We start from the raw sequence: 13,006 nt of genomic DNA on the forward strand, positions 1-13,006 counted from the left end.
CCCCTCTCCCCCTCTCTCCCCGTTCGTCCTCCCCTTCTCCCCCCTCCCCGCCCTCTCTCCCCGTTGTCCTCTACCTCCCCCTCTCTCCCCGTTCGTCCCTCTCTCCCCGTTCGTCCTCCCCTCTCTCCCCCGTTCGTCCTCCCCCTCTCTCCCCGTTCGTCCTCCCCCTCTCTCCCCCGTTCGTCCTCCCCCTCTCCAGGATATATTAGGTGGTCCCGATGCTGCAGAACAGAGATATGACTCTGAGTTCTTTAAGAAGTTCCGGAACCAGAATATCATTCTGTCAGCAAGAACCTACGCCAGGGTAAATATACCCTTCCATACCCTTCCATACCCTTCTATACCCTTCTATACCCTTCTATACCCTTCCATACCCTTCCATACCCTTCTATACCCTTCTATACCCTTCCATACCCTTCTATACCCTTCTATACCCTTCCATACCCTTCCATACCCTTCTATACCCTTCCATACCCTTCCATACCCTTCTATACCCTTCTATACCCTTCCATACCCTTCTATACCCTTCTATACCCTTCTATACCCTTCTATACCCTTCCATACCCTTCCATACCCTTCTATACCCTTCTATACCCTTCTATACCCTTCCATACCCTTCCATACCCTTCTATACCCTTCTATACCCTTCTATACCCTTCTATACCCTTCCATACCCTTCTATACCCTTCTATACCCTTCTATACCCTTCTATACCCTTCTATACCCTTCCATACCCTTCTATACCCTTCTATACCCTTCGATACCCTTCTATACCCTTCCATACCCTTCCATACCCTTCTATACCCTTCTATACCCTTCTATACCCGTCCATACCCTTCCATACCCTTCCATACCCTTCTATACCCTTCTATACCCTTCTATACCCTTCTATACCCTTCTATACCCTTCCATACCCTTCCATACCCTTCCATACCCTTCTATACCCTTCTATACCCTTCTATACCCTTCCATACCCTTCCATACCCTTCTATACCCTTCTATACCCTTCTATACCCGTCTATACCCGTCTATACCCGTCTATACCCTTCCATACCCTTCTATACCCTTCTATACCCTTCCATACCCTTCCATACCCTTCTATACCCTTCCATACCCTTCCATACCCTTCCATACCCTTCTATACCCTTCCATACCCTTCCATACCCTTCCATACCCTTCTATACCCTTCCATACCCTTCCATACCCTTCTATACCCTTCTATACCCTTCTATACCCTTCTATACCCTTCTATACCCTTCCATACCCTTCCATACCCTTCCATACCCTTCTATACCCTTCTATACCCTTCTATACCCTTCTATACCCTTCTATACCCTTCCATACCCTTCTATACCCTTCTATACCCTTCCATACCCTTCCATACCCTTCTATACCCTTCTATACCCTTCTATACCCTTCTATACCCTTCTATACCCTTACACTCTTACACTCTCTGTCTCTCTCTCTCTGTCTCTCTCTCTCTCTGTCTCTCTCTCTCTCTGTCTCTCTCTCTCTGTCTCTCTCTCTCTGTCTCTCTCTCTCTGTCTCTCTCTCTCTGTCTCTCTCTGTCTGTCTCTCTCTCTGTGTCTCTCTCTCTCTCTGTCTCTCTCTCTCTGTCTCTCTCTCTCTGTCTCTCTCTCTGTCTCTCTCTCTCTCTGTCTCTCTGTCTCTCTCTCTCTCTGTCTCTCTCTCTCTCTGTCTCTCTCTCTCTCTGTCTCTCTCTCTGTCTCTCTCTCTCTGTCTCTCTCTCTCTATATCTGTCTCTGTCTCTCTCTCTCTCTCTCTGTCTCTCTCTGTCTCTCTCTCTCTCTCTGTCTCTCTCTGTCTCTCTCTCTGTCTCTCTCTGTCTCTATCTCTGTCTCTATCTCTCTATCTCTGTCTCTATCTCTCTATCTCTATCTCTGTCTCTATCTCTCTCTGTCTCTATCTCTCTCTGTCTCTATCTCTCTCTGTCTCTGTCTCTGTCTCTCTCTCTGTCTCTCTGTCTCTCTGTCTCTCTGTCTCTCTGTCTCTCTGTCTCTCTGTCTCTCTGTCTCTCTCTGTCTCTGTCTCTGTCTCTCTCTCTGTCTCTCTGTCTCTCTCTCTCTCTGTCTCTCTCTGTCTCTCTCTCTCTGTCCCTCTACCTAATCTATTTTTTATAATCTTTGTTTTGTTGGCAGGAGACACATTTGATTTTGCTATGCATGTCCAGTAGCTAAATGGGTTTGTTAAAATCCATCTTTGTCTCTGGCCTGGCTTCCTGTTTTCTATCTGTAGGAGAGTAATGTCCAGGCTCTGGACATTCTGTTCACCTTTCATGGAGCAGAGCTTCTCCAACACCGATTGGCTATCCTCTTCAACTTCCCAGAAACCACCTCGCCACACGAGTACACCATCCTGCTGCCTGAGGCCTGGTGAGAGAGCGCTCTCACGCACGCACGCAAACACACACACACACACACACACACACACACACACACACACACACACACACACACACACACACACACACACACACACACATGTTGGCCTGGGCCCAGGACACTGATGAACAGTAAACCTTAGACTCACAAAAGTTCCAAAATAATAAAGACATTTCAATTGTCATATATATACAGTGTTGTAAGGATGTGTAAATAGTTAAAGTACAAAAGGTAAAATAAATAAACATAAATATGGGTTGTATTTATAAAGGTGTTTGTTCTTCACTGGTTGACCTTTTCTTGTGGCAACAGGTCACACATCTTGCTGCTGTGATGTCACACTGTGGTATTTCACCCAGTAGATATGGGAGTTTATCAAAATTGGGTTTGTTTTCTAATTCTTTGTGGATCTGTGTAAACTGAGGGAAATATGTGTCTCTAATATGGTCATACATTGATGGTGGTATTTAACCATGGCAAGGTGACTGGTAGTAAGGCAAAATATAGTGTCGTTATTCCCTCTGAGAGCCAATCAAGCTGAACGTCAGTATAGAGACGGACTGGCAATTCAACGGTTCAGACACTAGAGGACAGGCTACAGGGTCTACAGGAAGAAAAACCAAGCCACGTCGCCGAGACAGTCTTGCTTCCCGAACAGGCTAAAGACATTCTTCACCGTGCTTTGAGGATAACACAGCGCCACAGACGCGGCCCGCTACCGAGGACTGCGGTGCTCTCCTTCTCCGTGGTCGACACGAGTAAAACATTTAAACGTGTTAACCCTCGCAAAGGCCGTCCGGCCCAGACGGCATCCCCGGGCCGCGTCCTCAGAGCGTGCGCAGACCAGCTGGCTGGTGTGTTTACAGACATATTCAATCAATCCTTATCCCAGTCTGCTGTTCCAACATGCTTCAAGATGGTCACCATTGTTCCTGTTCCCAAGAAAGCAAAGGTAACTGAGCTAAATGACTAACGCTCTGTAGCACTCACTTCCGTCATCATGAAGTGCTTTGAGAGACTAGTCAAGGACCATATCACCTCCACCTTACCTGACACCCTAGACCCACTCCAATTTGCTTACCGCCCCAATAGGTCCACAGACGATGCAATCGCCATCACACTGCCCTAACCCATCTGGACAAGAGGAATACCCATGTAAGAATGCTGTTCATTGACTACAGCTCAGTCTTCAACACCATAGTACCCTCCAAACTCGTCATTAAGCTGGAGGCCCTGGGATGATGGTGGACTTCAGGAAACAGCAGAGGGAGCAGCCCCCCCATCCACATCGACGGGAAAGCTTCAAGTTCCTCGGCGTACACATCACGGACAAACTGAAATGGTCCACCCACACAGATCAGCGCGGTGAAGAAGGAGCAGCAGCGCCTCTTCAACCTCAGGAGGCTGAAGAAATTTAGCTTGTCACCTAAAACCCTCACAAACTTTTACAGATGCACAATTGAGAGCATCCTGTCGGGCTGTATCACCGCCTGGTACGGCAGCTGCTCCGCCCGCTACCGCAGGGCTCTCCAGAGGGTGGTGCGGTCTGCCGAACGCATCGCTGGGGGCAAACTACCTGCCCTCCATGACACCTACACCACCCGATGTCACAGGAAGGCCCTCTCCTACTGGGGGTAGTGGGTCTATAAAACAGATAAGGACTTCTCCTTAGTGTATAGTCAGTCTACTTACAGTAGGTCTATAAAACATAAAATTCTATCCTATTCTACTGTATCTGTATTACTCATCTCATATGTATATACTGTATTCTATCCTATTCTACTGTATCTTAGTCTATGTATTACTCATCTCATCTGTATATACTGTATTCTATCCTATTCTACTGTATCTTAGTCTATGTATTACTCATCTCATATGTATATACTGTATTCTATCCTATTCTACTGTATCTTAGTCTATGTATTACTCATCTCATATGTATATACTGTATTCTATTCTATTCTACTGTATCTTAGTCTATGTATTACTCATCTCATATGTATATACTGTATTCTATCCTATTCTACTGTATCTTAGTCTATGTATAACTCATCTCATATGTATATACTGTATTCTATTCTATTCTACTGTATCTTAGTCTATGTATTACTCATCTCATATGTATATACTGTATTCTATCCTATTCTACTGTATCTTAGTCTATGTATTACTCATCTCATATGTATATACTGTATTCTATCCTATTCTACTGTATCTTAGTCTATGTATAACTCATCTCATATGTATATACTGTATTCTATTCTATTCTACTGTATCTTAGTCTATGTATTACTCATCTCATATGTATATACTGTATTCTATCCTATTCTACTGTATCTTAGTCTATGTATAACTCATCTCATATGTATATACTGTATTCTATCCTATTCTACTGTATCTTAGTCTATGTATAACTCATCTCATATGTATATACTGTATTCTATCCTATTCTACTGTATCTTAGTCTATGTATTACTCATCTCATATGTATATACTGTATTCTATTCTATTCTACTGTATGTTAGTCTATGTATTACTCATCTCATATGTATATACTGTATTCTATCCTATTCTACTGTATCTTAGTCTATGTATTACTCATCTCATATGTATATACTGTATTCTACACTATTCTACTGTATGTTAGTCTATGTATTACTCATCTCATATGTATATACTGTATTCTATACTATTCTACTGTATCTTAGTCTATGTATTACTCATCTCATATGTATATACTGTATTCTATTCTATTCTACTGTATCTTAGTCTATGTATTACTCATCTCATATGTATATACTGTATTCTATCCTATTCTACTGTATCTTAGTCTATGTATAACTCATCTCATATGTATATACTGTATTCTATACTATTCTACTGTATCTTAGTCTATGTATTACTCATCTCATATGTATATACTGTATTCTATCCTATCCTACTGTATCTTAGTCTATGTATTACTCATCTCATATGTATATACTGTATTCTATCCTATTCTACTGTATCTTAGTCTATGTATTACTCATCTCTGTCTCTCTCTCTCTCTCACACACACAAATTCAGATTGCTTTATTGGCATGAAATACAATTAGTAGATATTGCCGTAGTGGTGCAGCATTTCATTAAATCAGTTTAATGCAACTCTCTCGCTCTCATTTCAATTACCTTTTCAATTCAAGGGGCTTTATTGGCATGGGAAGCATATGTTAACATTGCCAAAGCAAGTGAAATAAACTATATAAAATGAACAGTGAACATTACACTCACAGAAGTTCCAAAAAAATAAAGACATTTCAAATGTCATAGTATCTATATATACAGTGTTGTAACGATGCTTCTGTCGCTTTCTCTCCTCTCTCTCTCCTCTCTCTCCTCTCTCTCCTCTCTCTCCTCTCTCTCCTCTCTCCTCTCTCTCCTCTCTCTCCTCTCTCCTTTCTCTCCTCTCTCTCTCCTCTCTCTCCTCTCTCTCCTCTCTCCTCTCTCTCCTCTCTCTCCTCTCTCTCTCCTCTCTCTCCTCTCTCTCCTCTCTCTCTCTCCTCTCTCCTCTCTCTCTCTCTCTCTCCCTCTCTCTCCCTCTCTCTCTCCTCTCTCTCCTCTCTCTCCTCCTCTCTCTCTCTCCTCTCTCTCTCTCTCCTCTCTCTCCTCTCTCCTCTCTCTCCTCTCTCTCCTCTCTCTCCTCTCTCTCCTCTCTCTCCTCTCTCTCCTCTCCTTTCTCTCCTCTCTCTCCACTCTCTCCTCTCCTTCCTCCTCTCTCTCCACCCTCTCCTCTCCTTTCCTCCTCTCTCTCCTCTCTCTCCTCTCCTCTCTCTCTCCTCCTCCTCTCCTCCTCGCTCTCCACCCTCTCCTCTCCTTCCTCCTCGCTCTCCACCCTCTCCTCTCCACCTCCTCCTCTCCTTCCTCCCTCGCTCTCCACCCTCCTCTCCACCCCTCCTCTCCTTCCTCCTCGCTCTCCACCCTCTCCTCTCCTTCCTCCTCGCTCTCCACCCTCTCCTCTCCACCCTCTCCTCTCCACCCTCTCCTCTCCTTCCTCCCTCCTCTCCACCCCTCCTCTCCACCCCCTCCTCTCCACCCCTCCTCTCTACCCCTCCTCTCTACCCCCTCCTCTCTACCCCCCTCCTCTCTACCCTCTCCTCTCCACTCTCTCCTCTCCACCCCCTCCTCTCCTCCCCTCCACCCCGTCATAGCCATTACTCTGTTCTGCTGTGCGGAGTTCATGCAGGCGTCTGCAATGGGAATCCATCACGGCTCTGTACTGTAGGCCAGTTTCCCTCAGTCTCAGTGGTAACTCCTCCCCGGCAGGGCTCTGGCTCCCCACTGCAGCAGGGCAGACTACCGGCAGGGCTCTGGCTCCCCACTGCAGCAGGGCAGACTACCGGCAGGGCTCTGGCTCCCCACTGCAGCAGGGCAGACTACCGGCAGGGCAGACTACCGGCAGGGCAGACTACCGGCAGGGCAGACTACCGGCAGGGCTCTGGCTCCCCACTGCAGCAGGGCAGACTACCGGCAGGGCAGACTACCAGCAGGGCAGACTACCGGCAGGGCTCTACACTGCAGCAGGGCAGACTACCGGCAGGGCTCTGGCTCCCCACTGCAGCAGGGCAGACTACCGGCAGGGCAGACTCCCGGGCGCCACCGCAGGCAGACCCCAGGGCTCTGGTACACTGCAGCAGGGCAGACTACCGGCAGGGCAGACTACCCGCAGGGCCTCTGCCTCCACACTGCAGCAGGGCAGACTACCGGCAGGGCAGACTACCGGCAGGGCAGACTACCGGCAGGGCAGACTACCGGCAGGGCAGACTACCGGCAGGGCAGACTACCGGCAGGGCTCTGAAATCATCAGTCTGACTAGAGGAGAAATAGAAGTTTGTTGGTCGTAATGTTTGGAGGGTTTGTAAAGGCTTCTCGAACACACCTGTCCTAGTTGTCCATGAATCTCTCTTCTCTTCTTTATCAAAATGGGATTCGTTTTGGAATCCTGTGTGTCTGTGTAGTCTGAGGGAAATGTCTCCTAATATGGGCGTACAAAGTAATTATCTTTTTGTTTTCTCATGATTTGGTCTCTCTCCCCCTATTTCTCTCTCTCCCCCTATTTCTCTCTCCCCTATTTCTCTCTCTCCCCCTATTTCTCTCTCCCCCCTATTTCTCTCTCCCCCTATTTCTCTCTCTCCCCCTATTTCTCTCTCTCCCCCTATTTCTCTCTCTCCCCCTATTTCTCTCTCTCCCCCTATTTCTCTCTCCCCCTATTTCTCTCTCTCCCCCTATTTCTCTCTCTCCCCCTATTTCTCTCTCTCCCCTATTTCTCTCTCTCCCCTATTTCTCTCTCTCCCCCTATTTCTCTCTCTCCCCTATTTCTCTCTCCCCCTATTTCTCTCTCTCCCCCTATTTCTCTCTCTCCCCCTATTTCTCTCTCCCCTATTTCTCTCTCTCCCCTATTTCTCTCAGGGTCTCATTCTCTCCCCCTATTTCTCTCTCTCCCCTATTTCTCTCTCCCCCTATTTCTCTCAGGGTCTCATTCTCTCCCCCTATTTCTCTCTCTCCCCTTATTTCTCTCTCTCCCCCTATTTCTCTCTCTCCCCCTATTTCTCTCAGGGTCTCATTCTCTCCCCCTATTTCTCTCTCTCCCCCTATTTCTCTCTCTCCCCCCTATTTCTCTCTCTCCCCCTATTTCTCTCTCTCCCCTATTTCTCTCTCTCCCCCTATTTCTCTCGGTCTCATTCTCTCCCCCTATTTCTCTCTCTCCCCCTATTTCTCTCTCTCCCCCTATTTCTCTCGGTCTCATTCTCTCCCCCCTATTTCTCTCTCTCCCCCTATTTCTCTCCCCCTATTTCTCTCGGTCTCATTCTCTCCCCCTATTTCTCTCTCTCCCCCTATTTCTCTCTCTCCCCTATTTATCTCTCTCCCCCTATTTCTCTCTCTCCCCCTATTTCTCTCTCTCCCCTATTTCTCTCTCTCCCCCTATTTCTCTCTCTCCCCCTATTTCTCTCGGGGTCTCATTCTCTCCCCCTATTTCTCTCTCTCCCCCTATTTCTCTCTCCCCCCCTATTTCTCTCTCCCCTATTTCTCTCGGTCTCATTCTCTCCCCCTATTTCTCTCTCTCCCCCTATTTCTCTCTCTCCCCTATTTCTCTCTCTCCCCTATTTCTCTCTCTCCCGTATTTCTCTCGGTCTCATTCTCTCCCCCTATCTCTCACACCTCCCCTATTTCTCTCGGTCTCATTCTCTCCCCCTATTTCTCTCTCTCCCCCTATTTCTCTCTCTCCCCCTATTTCTCTCGGTCTCATTCTCTCCCCCTATTTCTCTCTCTCCCCCTATTTCTCTCGGTCTCATTCTCTCCCCCCTATTTCTCTCTCTCCCCCTATTTCTCTCTCTCCCCCTATTTCTCTCTCTCCCCCCTATTTCTCTCTCTCCCCCTATTTCTCTCGGTCTCATTCTCTCCCCCTATTTCTCTCTCTCCCCCTATTTCTCTCTCTCCCCCTATTTCTCTCAGGGTCTCATTCTCTCCCCCTATTTCTCTCTCTCCCCCTATTTCTCTCTCTCCCCCTATTTCTCTCGGGGTCTCATTCTCTCTCTCTAGTAGAGGCTGATGTAAATTAGAGGAACATTGGCAGAATGAATAATTAACATATTTCATTGATGTCTGCTCTGTCACTCTTTCTGCTCTCTCTCTGTCTGTCTCTCTCTGTCTGTCTCTCTCTGTCTGTCTCTCTCTGTCTGTCTCTCTCTGTCTGTCTCTCTCTGTCTCTCTCTCTCTGTCTGTCTCTCTCTGTCTCTCTCTCTCTCTCTCTGTCGCTCTTGCTCTCTGTCTCTCTGTCGCTCTTGCTCTCTGTCTCTCTCTGTCTCTCTCTCTCTCTCTCTCTCTGTCTCTCTCTGTCCCTCCCTCCCTCTCTCTCTCTCTCTCTCTCTCTCTCTCTCTCTCTCTCTCTGTCTCTCTCTCTGTCTCTCTCTCTGTCGCTCTTGCTCTCTGTCTCTCTCTCTCTCTCTCTCTCTCTCTCTCTCTCTCTCTGTCGCTCTTGCTCTCTGTCTCTCTCTCTCTCTCTCTCTCTCTCTCTTGCTCTCTGTCTCTCTTTCCCTGCCTTCTTAAGACAGTGTTTTCTCCCTAGACTGTGAGTTTTGAGAGTGAGAGAGTGCAAGAGAGATGGAGGCAGGGAGGGAGAGAGAGATGGAGCCAGGGAGAGAGAGAGAGAGATGGAGCCAGGGAGAGAGAGAGAGAGATGGAGCCAGGGAGAGAGAGAGAGAGATGGAGCCAGGGAGAGCGAGTTGGTATATCTATGTTCGTTATCGATCAGTATCATCTTGATTAATATATACGTGTTGTATGATAAACTACACCTACTATGCAGTACTTAAGTAAAAATACTATAAAATACTTCCAGTGGTTTGTCCTTTATAAAAGTTGCAGTGTACTGCAGAACAGCTTGCGTGGTGCTGCAGAACTCTATGGCGCGTTATTGAAGTGTCAGCCACTGGTACCATTAATGCTAGTTATTGCTTGTTTGACCACCAGAGGGCATCTTTGAGAAGCATTTTATAGCCTTCAATAGTGGCTGTACTAGAGAATATAAAACCGTTTTTTTTTTTTTTTTAAGAACATAGTATATGGGACTGATTTCTTAAGAAATTTAGCTTAATTAATTTGTTTACTATTATGGTGTTTCTATATCAAGAAAAAAACGGGAAACCCTCAGGGATGAAATGGAAAATATGGCGCTGTACAATGTGACGGTCGGGAGCACAGCGCTGGGCTATTAGCTAAAGAATCCCCCGTGTCGTACCGGCACGAGGGAGACCGAGGTTCAAGTCCCCGACGGGGGAGGAAGGAGTAGGCTGTCCTTGTAAATAAGAATTTGTTCTTACCTGACTTGTTTAGTTAAATAAAGTTTACACTGGGAGTGTAACTTACCTGACTTGCTTAGTTAAATAAAGTTTACACTGAGAGTGTAACTTACCTGACTTGTTTAGTTAAATAAAGTTTACACTGGGAGTGTAACTTACCTGACTTGCTTAGTTAAATAAAGTTTACACTGGGAGTGTAACTTACCTGACTTGCTTAGTTAAATAAAGTTTACACTGGGAGTGTAACTTACCTGACTTGCTTAGTTAAATAAAGTTTACACTGAGAGTGTAACTTACCTGACTTGTTTAGTTAAATAAAGTTTACACTGAGAGTGTAACTTATCTGACTTGTTTAGTTAAATAAAGTTTACACTGAGAGTGTAACTTACCTGACTTGTTTAGTTAAATTAAGTTTACACTGGGAGTGTAACATTTCTACACCCTAATTGTATAATTGTAGTCTAACCAATACCCAAACAGAGATTCGGTGAAAATCAAAATCCCCACGATTTGTCTCAGAGCAGAGTGAAACGGTGCTAAAATAATGCTTCAAATCCTATTGCTTCTAACTTCAATATGCTCTTTAAATAAACAAGACCTACACCACTTTTAACAGCACATTCACTCAACACTAGTGAGACTCATGTCGTCTACGGTAGGACTACAGTATATCGAAAAATATAACGTAACTCTCCGGCAATAATTACATATAGAGGACTGGAGGATTCAAAGGCTGGCTCGGGTATCGAACCTGTTACTGCTATGCAGTGTTTTAGACTGCTGCACCACTCAGGCGCTGTACAACGTGAGTGGCCTACACTACGACAGTAAGAGCAAAATAATCCTAATAAAATTATAAATAAAATAAAAACTTAGTGTAACAGTTTTAGTAATTTAATTCTGAAGTCGTATACAATTATCAGTTTCTATATAGGTTTATGTCGCCCATTCATTTGTCAGGTAGAGACACACAATCGGTGCTCTGGCTCCCCCTTGTGGTGGTCTGGAGCAATGAAGTAGTGACGCAGGGTACCGTACTAAAACCACACATTACCTGCAGCATAATCGCAAAACATTTAGTGGAGAAACCACTACAGTGCATTCAGAAAGCAGTGTCTGAAATATTTACGTAATCTATACCTATATATTTAATATTTAACTTGATAAATTTCTTTGTCATTATGGAGAATTGTGTGTAGATTGATGAGGAGAGGAAAAAAAACTATTTAATACATTTTCGAATAAGAAGTATGCATAAATCGCACAGATAAAACCAGGTCTCTCGTTTCCCATGAGCCTCTGTTTTCCCCTCTTTCTGTTACTTTTACTTGTCTCTGACGTGTCAGCCTGAAGGAGAGGGGGAAGAGTTTGAGCGCTGCGCCGACCGACTCGTGTGGCTTTTAGAAGTCTGTTATTTATATCTGACATTCCCCTTTTTTTAGAACATATTTTTGTTATTTATTGTTTGGCTGTGCACGTTGCAAATGACATCCTATTCCCTTTAATAGTGCACTACTTTTGACCAGGGTCTATAGGGCTGTAGTGCACTACTTTTGACCAGGGTCTATAGGGCTGTAGTGCACTACTTTTGACCAGGGTCTATAGGGCTGTAGTGCACTACTTTTGACCAGGGTCTATAGGGCTGTAGTGCACTACTTTTGACCAGGGTCTATAGGGTGCCATTGAGGACATAATCGATTCCTTCCTAGCTGAGTTTCTTTCTGTTTCGAGGCAGCTGTAGTTCTCTCTGATTTATGCTGAGATATTACCACTGCAGGCTTCTCTTCTACCCTGCTCTACTCTGTTCTGTTCTGTTCTGTTCTGTTTTCTGTTCTGCTCTGTTCTGTTCTGTTCTGTTCTGTTCTGTTCTGTTCTGCTCTGTTCTGCTCTGTTCTGCTCTGTTCTGTTCTGTTCTGTTCTGTTCTGTTCTGTTCTGCTCTGTTCTGTTCTGTTCTGTTCTGTTCTGCTCTACTCTGTTCTGTTCTGTTCTGTTCTGCTCTGTTCTGTTCTGTTCTGTTCTGTTCTGCTCTACTCTGCTCTACTCTGTTCTGCTCTGCTCTGTTCTGCTCTGCTCTGTTCTGCTCTGCTCTGTTCTGCTCTGTTCTGTTCTGTTCTGCTCTGTTCTGTTCTGCTCTGTTTAGGTAACTGTCTGTTTGGATCTACCGCAGTTGGTATTATCAGGATGATGTTAACAAACTCTCTCTCTCTCCCCCATCTCCCCTCGTCTCCCCCGTCCCCCGTCTCTCCGTCCCCCCATCTCCCCGTCTCCCCCCAGTGTGGATGAGAGAGGCAATTTGGGGGTGATCCCCTGGGAGGAACAGAGACACAGAGAGATGGACTGGTGTGAAGAGGACCAGTGCAGGTAGGACACATGGCACCACTGTGACCTTGGCCAATGACCAGAAGGTCAAATCCTTCTCAGTTCTTTAATCAATCAGAAGTGCCATTACTTTGGTGTGCCTGTGTTCCTCTTCTTCCCAGGACGGTATTGGATCAAAACCTACCGGACCATGATCACTTCCTGTATGAGGATGCTCCTGATTGGCTGCGGTTCCGTACGGCCACGCCCACTATGGACCTTTTGACTGATTGGTACCGGATCCGTGCCCAGGACATCGACTCTTGTTCCAGACAGGTACTGTTTCTCCCCGCGTGGGGGGAAGGGTTTTACTGTCGCGCACACTGCCTCCAATAAGAACCAGGGGTAAGGTTTTACTGTCGCACATGTCCTTTGGACCCCACATCTTAGTCTAGTGCAACATAACAGTG

The 13,006-nt window shown here is 45.9% G+C and overlaps 1 protein-coding gene across 1 annotated transcript in view; it reads left to right on the forward strand.

Annotated features, from left to right (window-relative positions):
* nbas (NBAS subunit of NRZ tethering complex) overlaps nt 1-13,006 on the forward strand; it is a 307,080-nt gene that overhangs the window by 81,732 nt on the left and 212,342 nt on the right. The window contains exons 20-23 of the mRNA XM_045721215.1: nt 200-304; nt 2,257-2,393; nt 12,513-12,599; nt 12,719-12,872. Of these exons, the coding sequence (XP_045577171.1) occupies nt 200-304; nt 2,257-2,393; nt 12,513-12,599; nt 12,719-12,872 (483 nt within the window). The remainder of the gene's footprint in view (nt 1-199; nt 305-2,256; nt 2,394-12,512; nt 12,600-12,718; nt 12,873-13,006) is intronic.

The sequence above is a fragment of the Salmo salar genome, chromosome ssa06 (genome assembly GCF_905237065.1).
Source record: "Salmo salar chromosome ssa06, Ssal_v3.1, whole genome shotgun sequence".
Taxonomy (NCBI): domain Eukaryota; kingdom Metazoa; phylum Chordata; class Actinopteri; order Salmoniformes; family Salmonidae; genus Salmo; species Salmo salar.